This window comes from Eschrichtius robustus, chromosome 3, assembly GCF_028021215.1.
Source record: "Eschrichtius robustus isolate mEscRob2 chromosome 3, mEscRob2.pri, whole genome shotgun sequence".
Lineage (NCBI taxonomy): Eukaryota > Metazoa > Chordata > Mammalia > Artiodactyla > Eschrichtiidae > Eschrichtius > Eschrichtius robustus.
The window spans coordinates 88,471,920-88,486,190 of record NC_090826.1 but is presented as its reverse complement, the minus strand read 5'-3'; the positions used below and the strand labels follow the sequence as shown (position 1 = coordinate 88,486,190).

General features: G+C 38.0%; 1 protein-coding gene and 1 long non-coding RNA gene across 4 annotated transcripts in view; one reads left to right on the top strand and one right to left on the bottom strand.

Annotated features, from left to right (window-relative positions):
- The window catches only part of MFSD14A (major facilitator superfamily domain containing 14A), a 37,528-nt gene extending 31,177 nt beyond the window's left edge, over positions 1 to 6,351 (bottom strand). For both annotated transcript variants that reach the window (XM_068540390.1, XM_068540391.1), the window contains exon 1: positions 6,127 to 6,351. In XM_068540390.1, coding sequence (XP_068396491.1) covers positions 6,127 to 6,210 — 84 coding nt within the window. In that variant the 5' untranslated portion in view covers positions 6,211 to 6,351. The remainder of the gene's footprint in view (positions 1 to 6,126) is intronic.
- Positions 5,595 to 14,271, top strand: part of LOC137762441 (uncharacterized) — a 36,686-nt gene continuing 28,009 nt past the window's right edge. For both annotated transcript variants that reach the window (XR_011073549.1, XR_011073548.1), the window contains exons 1-2: positions 5,595 to 5,651; positions 7,460 to 7,683. This is a non-coding gene — a long non-coding RNA (uncharacterized lncRNA). The remainder of the gene's footprint in view (positions 5,652 to 7,459; positions 7,684 to 14,271) is intronic.

Here is a 14,271-nt window from a genome sequence, read left to right as displayed (position 1 = left end):
AGTAATTCCACCAGTAACTGGGCATTATAATGCCATTATAATCCTATTTATTAAACAGAATGTTATCATGTGAGGAAACCATGAGAATAAGCCAAACTGAGGATCATTCTTCAAAACAAAGGCTTAGACTATTAAAAATGTCAATATTATCAAAAATAAACAAAAAGCTATTCTAGACAGAAGAGACATGGCAACTAAATGTAATAATTAAATTCTGCATCTAAAAAAAGACTATAAAGGACGTTATTGGGAAAATTGGGGAAATGTGACTGGCCTATACATTACACAATATTATTGTATCAGTGTTAAATTTTCTGAATATAGTGATTATATTGTGGTTATGTGGGAGAATATCCTTATTCTTAGGTGATGCATCCTGAATGTTTTAGGGATAAAGTGTCATGATGTCTACTACTAACTCAAATGGTTCAGAAAAAATTGAAAAATATATATAGAGAAAGGAAAAACAAATGTGGCAAAATGTTAACAATTGGTGAATCACAAATCTATGGGATGGGCAAATAGATATTCATTATGCTATTCTTGCAGCTTCTCTGTAGTTCTGAAAATTCTCAAAATAAAAGTTGGGGAAATAAAAAACACAACAAAAAAAATAAGGTATGAAGGAGAATAATTTTGAACTTAGAATTTAATACTGACAAGTTATCAATCGAGAATGAGGATAAAATAAATCTTCAGAAAGAAACACTGAATTTTCTCTGAACAATATATAACTAAGTTTACTAAAATAATTTAATGTAAAAGTCTTACACAAAAAAAGACAAAGATTCTTAATTATAGACATCTAAGACCTGGAGCTTTTCATGGAAGAACACTAAAACAAAAATTTCTACAGAGAATACCATAACTACAGAGCTGCTTTCCTGGGATCCTGACACATTACGGAATAACTGGAGGAAATAAGACTTTACTGCTAGTATTTGGTATCATGTTTCCTCTCTCACAAAGTCAGCTGGTGTTTTCTTATTTTCTATGACTTTAATCAGGCAAGGCAAGGTTTACTACATTTGTGAACAAAAAGAAAACTGATCCTTTATATCCTGAAAGTATGAATCACCATAAACATGTAGAGACACCATTATACTAATTAAGTCACTTTGGCTTAATTTGCAGCGAGACTTCAGAATTATTTTATGGATACATTATGGATCAATTTAAAAGAGATATTCAATATTTGTATATCACAGAAGTGAAGAGGTATTGGTTAGATTGCCCCTAAACAGAATGAAATACACTTCCTATAAATATTCAACAAGAGTATAGTGAGATCAAGTTTTACTCTTAAAAAAATAAAAAAGGTTTACAGCTTGAGATTGTACTGCTTTGAGGTAAATTTTGAAAAGATAAGTAACATGACAATCTATTGCATCCCTCTCCATTCTTGAGGGGAAAATATGTGGCTGGCTGTTAAATCAAGTCATCATTACATTAAGTGCTTATCCCCATGAACACCGAATGGGTTACACAGTTCAAATGACTACAAACTAAACTCACTAAAAAGGTAAAATAAAATTAAAAATTAAAAAACCCCCATCAACACAAAAATCAAACTGTCACAAATGTCTAAGATGGAGCCTAAGCTCAAGACCGGTCTTAGGGTAATCTCTAATTACTCAATTTATAGAGCTAAATGATAAAATATAGACCACCTCTTGTTTTAAAAAGACTCCCTAAGAAGTATTTCCTGTGGTAGAATTCATAACTAATTCAAAATAATGCCAAAAGACAACTCAAGCTTTTAAATAACTGAAAAATTTAAATCATATATACCTGTCAGAATGATACTTGAGAAAAGCTATTCTTTTTACTTAACTTCAACACTTCAACTATAAGTGAATTTCCACAGATGATATTGGAAAGCAGGTCTTCAAACTATAGTAAGACAAACTGGAAATATAATCTGAGAAAACTGTTTACTAATTTACCCTCAAACACACTAACCTAAAGCAAATGTTGACTCAAGGAGGTAAGGAGGTAAGTCATTCATGGTTCTGCCTGCCACAAGCTTGCCAAGGACATATATACATCCTGATGTTTCTAGGCATGCACTACTGATTTCAAAGAACGGCTGCTTTTTGAAAGGCACCGTGGCCCTCTTCATGGCTTGCACTCTAGGAACCAGAGGTTGCTCTCTGGGGGCTACAAAGAGCTATTCTGCAACTCCTTCAGCCATCCTAGCAGGTGAAGAGTGCAAATGATCAGAGCTTAGGTCCAGACTTTTGAAATGATTTTTGACTCCTATTTATTGTGATTAAAATCAGAGATATCAGGAATAAACATCTGGTGCTCTGCATCTCTGGGTATATCTGAAATGTCAATTTTACTTTTTTCAGGTACTTCCAATAAAGCAATACACATATGCCTTGCTTTCTATCTAATTTTTAAAGTCATTTTACCAATTCTTGTGAAAAAAATGGACATTTTTCACTTTGTCAGAGATGCAGACCCACAACTGTATTCACAGAACAATAAAGATCACAATACAAAACAAAGAAAACTTTAAAAAATCGTAAGGAAAATTCTATCTTTGATAATACAAATAACTCACGTAAATAATTCTTTGGCTCTTAGCCTCTACCAAGAATACTTATAAACTATCTGCTAATACATGGTAATGATTTAACAACAAAACCCGAAGTATTCTGAAGTGTCAGAATGCACTTTCAATTCAACTGTCCTAAATGGTCTGCAATGCATAAGAGATGTAGCAAAATGTTACATACATTAAAACATAATTAAACACTGTAATCCTATGTGCAGATGCTTCAAAAAGCAAAATCACCAATAATGTCACAGTCACTTTCATCAGTAAAATGGTATAAGTAGATGATTAAGTAAATATTTATTGAATTTAACCTGTGAAACTATTCTTTAGTTACTTATGTTGTTTTCATATAGAACAACTGTTCTTAAACTTTCAAGAAGTATGGATCCTTTTGTGGAATCTCCCTAGAAAAATGTGTAGTCAAAGAAAATTTTGCAAACAACTTCAGGGTGAACAGACCCAAGTTAAGAACTCCTGATACAGAATCACACACCTTCATGTAATTTATCTTAATTGTGTACTACTCAAATGAACAACATAATAGTCAGCCTTACCCTGGCTTCAGCGCCAACTGAAATACAATTTCAAGAAAAAAACATTTAGTTACTTATGATTAACCTGGTTTGCTTAGAAGGGTTCACTTCTTCAAAACTGTTAAAAACTACAATAAGTATGTGCTAAGTTTTTGACAAATTAACAGCTCATTACTAATTTTGTTTATGAATATTACAACTGGCTGATCAAGTTTACAAAGATGCCATTAGCAGAAGAACAAAGCAAAATAATATTAACATTGTTGAACACTAGGAAGAAAATGGAAGGGGATCAGGTCAGTACCATTGGCCAGGGATGTGAAATACTGTTCAGAGCTTGTCATGTGTGACCATATAGCCTCAGACACCTGGATATTCATAACAGTAGTCCGACAAATTTTAAGTAGAGAGGCAGAGAAGTAAATGTCATTTTAAAACTATTTTTATGACTATAATAATTCCACATATTTTCACTTACAGCTAGAGTAGATTAAAATACAAATACTGCAAAAAATTACCTTGGCACTTCTAGAAATATAAATATCTCCTGATTATATATAGGAATAAATAAAATTACACTAAAAAATCATCTTAAGAATGTGCTACTAGACACATTTTTAAAAATCACTTTAAATGTGTTTTTATCACTTTAAATTCACATAGTAGGCCCTGTAGGATTAAAAGATGCATAAACAAAGTCCCTATTCTAAAGAGGTGTCCAGCGCTCTTAGAATGGAAAGTTCAGCATAAGTGTACAAAGATGATAAATGATAATACCCCCATGCCCACATCCTTCAAAAGAAGCTTTCATTTATTTTATGATGGAGTAAAAACTGTATTTTGTGTCCAAAAGCAAGCTATGAGTTCACTACAACTTCAGTAAATATCAAGATAAAAAAAAAAAAAAAACCTCTTCCAAATCGCCCAGGATTTAATTGCTATAAAGCGAATTTAAAAAGTCAGAGGTAACAAAACTGAACTTTACAAGGTAAAAGGTGTGTTTCTTGAAAACAGCTTCATTCTTATCTTTTATTAAAAAAAAAAAAAATATATATATATACTAGGGGCTTCCCTGGTGGCGCAGTGGTTAAGAATCCGCCTGACAATGCAGGAGACATGGGTTCGAGCCCTGGTCCGGGAAGATCTCACATGCCACGGAGCAACTAAGCCCGTGCGCCACAGCTACTGAGCCTGCGCTCTAGAGCCTGCGAGCCACAACTACTGAGCCTGCGAGCCACAACTACTGAGCCTGCGTGCCACAACTACTGAAGCCCGCGCGCCCAGAGCCCGTGCTCCGCAACAAGAGAAGCCATGCAATGAGAAGCCGCGCACCGCAACGGAAGAGTAGCCCCCGCTCGCCACAACTAGAGAAAGCCCGAGCGCTGCAATGAAGACCCAATGCAGCCAAAAATAAAAAAATAAATAAATAAATAAATTCATTAAAAAAAAATACTAATCTTAAATACCACTTGCTTTTACAAAATACAATTCTTTGATGCTTCTATTTTGTAGATTGTAGATGAACTTAAAATATCAAATCCCTATGATTGACAAAGGCAACCAGTATTCTTTCAAGCTATTTCTCTCCCCACATAGTAGTTCTAACCAACTTGGTCAAAAGAGCCATGACAATTCATAACTGACTTAATCAAAATAATGTTTTAATTAAATAATAATAAATTAAATACAACAAAAAGATCTGAAGACTTGAATTTCAAAGTTTCTTTTTTCACCAAATGTCAAAGCTATGACATCTACAGATTTGACAGTTAACTAAAAGTATATTCTGAAATTGCTACATATGTCCCAAGCTTTCTAAATTTTAGCATAACTAACTGGGTCGTATTCTTAAATGTCAAAAGAAAGTTGTCTCTGATTTCAAATGAATTTAGCAAATCCTCAATGGCGACCTAATTACGTATTTAGCACTGTGCTAGTAGCTGAGGGCTCCAACAAAACACAAGCAAATATGCAAAAAAGGAACCATTTCTGCACATTTCTCGGAAAAGTGAAGTATGTATTTCACCTTTGCATTCTATTTCGGAACGTGATATCAAAGAATGCAACGAAGACCAGAGAGTGTAGCAACGGAGAATTTTCAGCTAAAAAAAAGTATAGGCGAGTTACTGTCAATTAAAAGGCCTACGTCCCCTGCCGGTTAACAGCACAACGCATAAAGTTGACTGTGATGACAACTGTTTCTAAAAAGCAAAAATTTTTTTCTCGCCCTCAATCTGTCTTCCTTTCAAAGGTCTTCCAATCCTCAGGCCATGATCAACTCTACCTAGTATTTTTTGTTTTAAAATACACCAGGTGATTTTAAAACAACAGGGTGATGACTCTTCTTTGAAAACTAGCAGATTGAAGCCTAGGCCCCAGGTGTCCTCCGTCGCGCTCCTGACTGCGGGAAGCGAGGAGCAAAGCCCACCTTCTGACAGTGTTTACCGTACTGGAAGCAGCCAAGAGCAGGAGCACTGACTCAGAACGCCGCGGAAGAAGGGAGCGAGCGCACTACGGGGCCCCAGCGGGGTCGCCGCGCCAGATGCCACCCGGTTAGCAGCATATGGGAGGGCAGGGATTGCTCCCGGCCTCTTCCAGAGCGTGGCCACGGCCTCGCGGGGCCTGGACGGCGCAGGCGAGGCTGCGGAGGCGAAGGGGACGGCGGAACCAGCTCCGCCCCGGCGACCCGGCCGGCAGCGGAGCCCGGCGTCGATTCCTCCCCGCGGCTGAGGCGCTCGTGGGCTCAAGGCCGCAGGGCCTCCAGGGGCGGCCAAAGGAAAGGGTGGCAGGTGCGGGAGAGGCGGCCGGCTTCTCCATTCGAGAGGACGGGCCCCGGAGGCCGCAGGCCGGGGCGAGGAGGAAAGCCCCTGGAGCAGAGGCACTGGGGGCCCGGGAGCCCGAGACACCGGCACCGCGGGCGGGGTGAGGGAGGGCGGGGGCAGTCGCGGGCGGCCGCAGGCGTCAGCGTTGGGGGCAGAAAGAGATCCGGGCCCCGAAAGACCCTCCCGGCGCGGTACCCCAGCTCACCGTGCCTCCGTCCTTAATGATGATCTTCTTGGCCAGCATGATACTGCGGTTCGCGGCCCGTTTCTTCTTCTTCCCCTGGGTCATTTTACCATCCTCGATTCTTGGCGTTGCTGCAGCCACTCCCGGGGCGGCCGGCCCCAGCGGCGAGTGCCGTCCCGCCACTACTGCCGGGCCGAGCCGCTCGGGGCGCCCGCCGCCATCTTGAGGGCCCGACCTGCCTCCGGCGGCGCGTCACATCGTGTGATCTGTCGACCAGCCCGCCCCGCCCACGTGACGCGCCCCGCCCGCTCAGCCGCTGGGCAGTCGGCGCCCGCGGAGGGAAGCCCCGAGGGAAGCGGGCGGCGCGCGGCGGAGGCAGCCGGTGGAGGGAGCGGCGCGTGGAGGCAGCCGTGTGCTCTCCGTTCACCAGCTCGCTCAGCCCTCACCGCAGCCCTGGGCGCTGGGGACGGTGATAGATCCCCTAAACAGAGGAAGAATTTAAGTTTCTAAAAGTTACCTGCTAGTGGAAGTACAGCTGATAAACGGTTGCACTGGAATTTTAACCAGGTGTCCTCAACTATGAGGGCTGTCTCCAACTGTGTTCTCACCAACACCGGAACCGAAGGAAACGGTTGAAATAGTTTTACAGAAGTAGTGGGTGACTGAAGGAGTAAAGATAAACTGAGTTTTCCTAGTCTTTCGTCCTTCTGGTGCCGGGGGCGGGGGTGGGGAAAGCCTGGAGCACAGCTGAAGCCCGCCTGTTTCCAGGAGCTCCCTGGCCCCAGGCAGGATCTTTTCTCTAATCCCTGCTAATAAAAATTTACATAATCTAGGCCACACTTTGTAGCCCACTACCTGTTTTACCGTGTTGTTTAAAAATTAACGTTGTTAATTAACAGTTGTCACAAGTGGAGTATGGACTTCAAATTAAAGTATCACGATGTTAAATTTGCGATTACTGTGTTATGTAAGAGAATATCCTTTTCCTTAAGAAATATACGCCGAAGCCTTAAGGAGTGAAGGAATGTGATGCATGCTACCTACTCTTAAATGGTTAGGAAATACCATGTATGTATGTGAGAGGAGGGGATTGAGAGAGTGATAAAGCAAAATGGCAAGGTGATTTAAAAAATAGTGAATTTGTGTGTGGTGGTTTTAAGATATGTTCACAAATTCAGTGATATTCTCTTCTGGAAGAGGCGGGGTCTAATTCCCCTTCTCAGGAGTGTGGGCTGGGCTTAGTGACTCTCTGTTATCTAATAGGATATTGTAGAAGTGATGTATCTGACTTCGTAGGCTAGGTCGTAAAAGGCTCTGCATCTTCCCGCTAGCTTTCTCTTTTTCATTCACTCAGGACCCAAGTCTAGTGGAAACCAGCCGCCATGTCATGAGGACACTTAGGCAGCCTGTACTGAGGCTTTCCACCAACAGATATGTGAGTCATCTTGGAAGCCAGTCCTCCAGTCCTGCTCAAGGCTTTGGCTGACAGCAACCCATGCCAACATCCTGACTGCAACTTCAGGAAACCCTGAGCTATGCCTGCCCAGCTAAGCCACTCCTCGTTTCCTGACAGAAACTGTAAGATAAAAAGTACTTGTTTTAAGCCACTAAGCTTTGGGGTAATTTGGCACACAGCTGTAGATTACTAATACACAGGGTAAAGGGAGTGTATGTTCTTGGTACTATTATTGCAACTTTTCTGTAAGCTTGAAATTATTTTAAAATGTTAAAAAATAAATTTGATTGAATTTTCTTTCTATTTCGATAACTGACTAGAAATAGAGAACAAATCAATTTCCATGGAAGGGAGAAGAAAGGCATTTTAGCTTGATAATTCAAGTTACATGTTTCCTCAGTAAGTAAACTCAACATTTGTTTAAAAAATATTCTCTTACTGAAACAGACTTAAAGCTCTTTAGAGAAAGTAAGATGAGATAGATTTCACAGTTAAATCCCCAGGAGTTTGTTTTGGATGGATAGGGAGGGTTGGTAAGTTCATTTATTGTGTGGTTACTCCGACCTTTTTCAAAATCATACTTCATCTAGCTGCACCATCATCATCTGCACCATTTATCATCAGCTGCACCATTTATCATCCTTAACAACTGATTATTGTTCAGTCATTCAAAAAAATATTTGAGTACCTCTAAGTGTCTGCCACAGTTTTACTAGACACTGGAGATACATCAATAGATGACATGATATTTATCTACGTAGAGCTTAATTATACTGGGGGACAGAGTTATAAAACAAACACAAAATGAAGATAATTACAAATTGTGGTAAGTGCTGTTGTAAAAAAGGTAATAAGAGAAATTTAGCAGATACTGAATGTCCAGAATGTCCCAGGCATTGTGGTAGAAGAGCTGCAATAGTAAACAAGAGATGAGTCTTGTAACAGACTTACTGTGCATATACTTGTGGCTTTCTGTGTGATTTGGGGTTGTGAAGATTCACAAACTTTACGTTAAGAGGTTGATGTGTCAGTTAGGGTTCTTTGGTTATAGTCAACAGAAACTAGCATTAGCTAACATAAGCAAAATGGAGTGATTTGGAAGGATCCTGGAAGTTCCCAAAATTAATGAGAAGGTGAATAATCAGGCTTGAAAACAGGCAAGAACCAGTATTTGGAAAGTTCATGAGAACACTTCATGAGGCACTTTGGAAGGGAGAGAAATCCCTTGGAGAGAAGGGCAAGTGGCTGAAGCTAAATATTCCTAAAGAAACAAGATTGTATGGCAGAATCCAATCCCCCCAAATGTGCCGTTTATTAAAGAAACTGCACTTCACCATACAAACAGAAGAGGGCCTCCTTAACTATGAAACAGTCACCTACATTCTTTCAAGCTTTCCTTCTGTAGAACAATCTGTTCTTGCTGATCCAAGAAAATCTTACGTTTTACGAGGGACAGAAAAAGCCACCAAAACCCCATAAAAGGCTACTATAAAAAGAAAACAGAAAATAAAAACTTTTAAATTAATGGAAAATACTACCCTCTAGAAAGTATGAAGCAGAGGAAAACTATATACATCACTCCAATATGAATTAAATATTAAATGAGCAATTGCAGATGTGAAAAAATGTAACAAACTGTTAAAAACTCAATAGGAAGATGAGAGTTGATCAAACTCAGGCAATTTACTGAAAAAGTAAAATCATCTAAAAAAATGAAAACTAAATTACAGGGTTCCTAAGAGAGAACAGATACACATGAAAATAAGGAACATGAAGGAGAGAAATAAATCAGCTATAATGAAAAAAAGAGAAAATAAGGATCAGAGAGAAAATGACATGGAAAAAATTGTCTGGGCCTCCAGGAAAAAAACAACAACAAACAAAGTTAATATTTTTTCCAAAGGGGGAAAAAAAATCAAATGGTGCCAGATTTCTTGACAATAACACCAAGCAACACAACAATGGAGCAACATTTTCAAAAGAACTCACAGTGTGAGCCAAAGATTTTATAGTTCATCAAGCTGTACTTAAAGTATCTAGGCTCTAGAAGAAATTTTAAACATGCTAGAACTTGAGGAATATTGTACTTACAAGCCCTCCTTGAGTACTATACTAGAAGAGCTTCATCCAGCCAAGAGTTGATTGGGGAGCCTTCAGCTAAAGTACTGGTGAAGAGTATTAAATATACTTAAAATATATTTAATTTTATAACAAATGCAGGGACTAGGGTGAAAAAATAGTGTGTAAATGTTATATGTTCTAAAACATTTCGAATAGAAATAAGGCAACTAAAAAATATGAGAAGATGGGAGGAAGGAGTAGAATAAGTTCATTGGTTGTCACAAAGGCAATTAGATGGGAGTCAAAGAACATTTAAAACGGCAAACAACAGTAGAAGCTTAAACAAGCAAAAAGAGGTCTTTTATGGCATTACATAAAATGTTATCAGTAAAAAGGTAACCACTAGAACAGAAAACCCTTTCTAAACATAAAAAGAAATTTTAAAAGCAAGGAACACACTCCACATGGTGAAAGAAATGCAATAAATATAGCAATGTACACACATTTATTTTTTAAAAAGAAACACAGGAAAGATAAACTAGCAACTAATGAAAATAATTATCTATAGGAGGTGGTTAGGAATGGGGTGGAAGCATAGGCATGGCAGCTTGGCTAATCTGAGTATACTTTTTATATAATTTTAACTTTGAACCATGTAAATGTTTCATGTATTCAAAAGCAATAAAAATTTTAAATTAAATATAAAATTGAATACAAACAAAAACAAACTAAACTAGTTCTATCACAGTGATAGCATAACCATGTAGAGAAAATAGTAATTTACATTAACTTCTGAACACTGTACTCTTAGTGGACTATTATTCTAAGGACAAAGAGAACTGCAAAGAGATCTTAAATTTTATTCAATATGTTTTCCATTAGTAATACTGGTATTGTAGTGCTGAAACATAAGCTATATAATAAAACATATAAGCAAATAAGTTAATGTTACTCAGAACCAATATTTTCACCGTAAGAGAAAAGAGAGGCAAAATATAAAATAAGAAAAAAAGCTTGTAATACTAATTTTTAATTGTAAACATTGATTTAAATTCATAAACTCTTAAAAATGTTATTTCCTAGCTCTGCCCACTGATATATGGCCCATAAGCAAATGGAGTTCAAATTCCGTTCCTCCTAAAAGGAATAGATAGGGCTCCTTGGAGAAATAGCTGATATTCCCCAGCTTTGGAAAAGGACGAGTACGAGGCAAGTCTGGAACATATTGTTGTACCTGAAGAAAGGAGGCCCTCAAAGACTAATGCGGTCATGTCTAAAAGAACAGAAGCTAGCTTCTAGTGACCTCCACTGGCTACTGGCTTACAATATGAACATCAAAAAGAAATGTGACTGGGGAATTCCCTGGCGGTCCAGTGATTAGGACTCCACACTCTCGCTGCCGAGGGCCTGGGTTCGATCCCTGGTCAGGGAACTAAGATCTCATAAGCCGTGAGGCACAGCTAAAAAAAAACAAACAAAAACACAAAACAACAAAACTGTGACTGTAATTAGCTATAATATTTACATTGAAGATTAAGGACAGTGATATCTGGAAAGAAAAAAGAGGGCTTTGGGAACAAGAAAGGAGGGAAAATAGTCTTTTTAAAATAGAGGAATAGAAACTATATAATAAATGTAGAAGAAAATTAGAGAATTAAAAAATGTTAAATCACTATTTTGCACCTCAGTGTGATAAATGATTCAGTTAAGAATCATCAGGCTTCCCTGGTGGCGCAGTGGTTGAGAATCTGCCTGCCAATGCAGGGGACACGGGTTCGAGCCCTGGTCTGGGAAGATCCCACATGCCGCGGAGCAATTAGGCCTGTGAGCCACAACTACTGAGCCTGCGCGTCTGGAGCCTGTGCTCCGCAACAAGAGAGGCCACAACAGTGAGAGGCCCGTGCACCGCGATGAAGAGTGGCCCCCGCTCGCCGCAACTAGAGAAAGCCCTCACACAGAAACGAAGACCCAACACAGCCAAAAATAAATAAATAAAATAAAATTAAAAAAAGAATCATCAGTTGATGCTAAAACCATTGAATGAAAGGCTGGTAGGAAAAAGAACATTCCCATGGTGCCAAAATATTACCCTAAAGAATACTAATTACTAAGGGGAGAAAATGACCTTTACAATGGAAAGATCTGTTAGTCACCACCTTGACTGAATGATTATCATCAATAATGAGACAATCTAGAATTATGTGTCTTCTAATGTGATACAATATAAAACCTACAAGATAATCTATGAAATATTCTTTCCCAAAACATTTAACCTGTAGTTAATCAAACCTACAGACTTCCAGTTTGAAGGAAATGCAAAGAATAAAGGGAAAAAATCAAGGATATTGACAGATCATGGATAGATGCCAAGTGACTTAGATTCTTCAAAAAGTCGCATCATGGGGGAAAAAAAGCCATTGTGGTTCAGGGAAGGATCTTCTAGACTAAAAGAGACAATCAAATAGAAAGTATGAACCTCAACTGAATCCTGGATCAAAGCCAAAAAAACTGTAAAAGGTCATTTTTGAGACAACTGGAAATATCTGAATATGAACGTAGATGATACAATCAAATTAAATTTTCTTAAGTGTGATAATGGGATTGAATTTAATTAGAAAAATGTCCATATTTTTAGAAGTGTCCTGATAAAGCTAGTATGGCAAAATGTTAATAATTGTTGAATTCAGGTGGAGGGCAAACGGGTATACTATTATTTCAACTTTTATGTACTTAATTTTTTCAAAGTGAGAAGCTGGGGAAAATTTAAATTAAAAAAAAAAAAGGTCTTTAACAATGCTTACTTTGTGAGTGCACGGAGATGACCCATGAATTTTTCAAAACTAAGCTGACAATCTATCATAGCATGATTGAAGTCATTAAAACGGCAATAAGAGTATAAAAACGAAATATTAAAAGCAAAAACAGGGGAATTCCCTGGCGGTCCAATGCTTATGACTCCATGCTTTCAGTGCTGAGACCCAGGTTCAATCCCTGGTCAGGGAACTAACATTCCGCAAACTGCGGCACGGCAAAAAGGCCTTTAAGGTGAATGGAGACAAATATAAAGTAATGAAAATTTGGGGCATTATATATATATATATATAACATCCAAAGTAAGCTTCAGATTTTAAAATTTTAGAATTCATAGCAATATTTTGAAACGGCCGTAAAATGAAACATAAACTCACCTCCGTCATTTTCTGTAATCCCATTAGCATCCAAGAAACATTACTGTTGCTATAATATTTAAAAACCTATTGAAGCAGCTTGCATATATTAGAAAAAGCACTTAGCATCATAATTTTTAATTGCTGTATTTACTATCCAAGCAAAATAAAATAAAATGGAACATAATAAAACTTCAGCCTAAAGGAGAAAACTTAAACCCTCAATTATTAGAAATTGTGTTTTTTGTATATACAGTGTTTTTTAAAAGAAAGAACAAACACATAAACTCACATCCACAGATTGTGTTTAAAATATACAAGTGAAGTCTGATTTAACACTTTTAACTAAGCCTTTTAAATACTTTAAAGTACATTTTTTTAGAGCGAATTTTCAGATGATTACCCAAAACACTGTAACAGCATTCATTATTCTTTTAAATCCTCAGTAAGTTCAAGTTAAAAAAGGATGAAAGTGTGTATCTCAGGTAAACTATTCCCAAAGGAATATCATTACCGTTTGTTTTAAAGAAGTTACTTTTAACATATTAGAAACCCTAAATAAATAAATGTAAATAAATGCATAAATTAAAAAACCTGACTAGATCCAATGGAGGGCTGATACTTAACCCCAATAAAGGATGACTGGAAATGTGGAGCTGTCAGTTAACAGTGAAGGCCTATTATGAGCCAACCTAAAGTGATGACTACTGGTAATTTACAATTAGCTCAGGGAGCACCCTTCTAGTTGCTAGATGGGATGCTGCCCAATTCATGAATCGTCGAAAAAGCCAATCAGAGCTTCTAAATAAATAAATAAATAAAATTAGCTCAAAATTGTATGTTAATATACAGCATAGATTAAAAGTTTATAATTTTTAAATTTGTCTTTTAAATATTCCAACACTTAATAAAATTGTAATTAAATATCAGAACTGAAAACTAAATAAATACTACATATGCTACTTAGAACTGTATCTGATTATGTTTTTCTGCCCTCGAGTCATATGTTCAGAATCATTTCACAAAATTTCTGAAATTAAAAATGACAATGTATAAATGTCTCCATAAACAATTGTCATTGCTTGTGTCATCCTCATCAGTTCAGAAGAATGTGTATTAGAGACGAATGGCCACTGTGTAAGGAATTTGGCCTTACCCAAAGAGTTCTGGCCTTCATCGTCAGGAGGTCCCAGTGAGAGGAGTGTCTTTGTTATTCATGTTGGGCTCCTCAAATCACATCTGATAATTTATGGTAACATGAGCCCCTAGAGCCTGAGGTCAGCTAGTTCTCCAGGGAGGGTCAGGGCTGGAGAGTGAGTTCAACCATGTGTGCGAAGAATCAATCGGTCATGCCACATAATAAAACTTCAGTAAAAATCTGAACACCAAAGCGTGGGTGAACTTTCCCGATTGGCAGTACTCCCGTGTAGTATCATAAATTGTGGCCAGAGTATATAATATTGTCTAAGACCCCACAGGGAG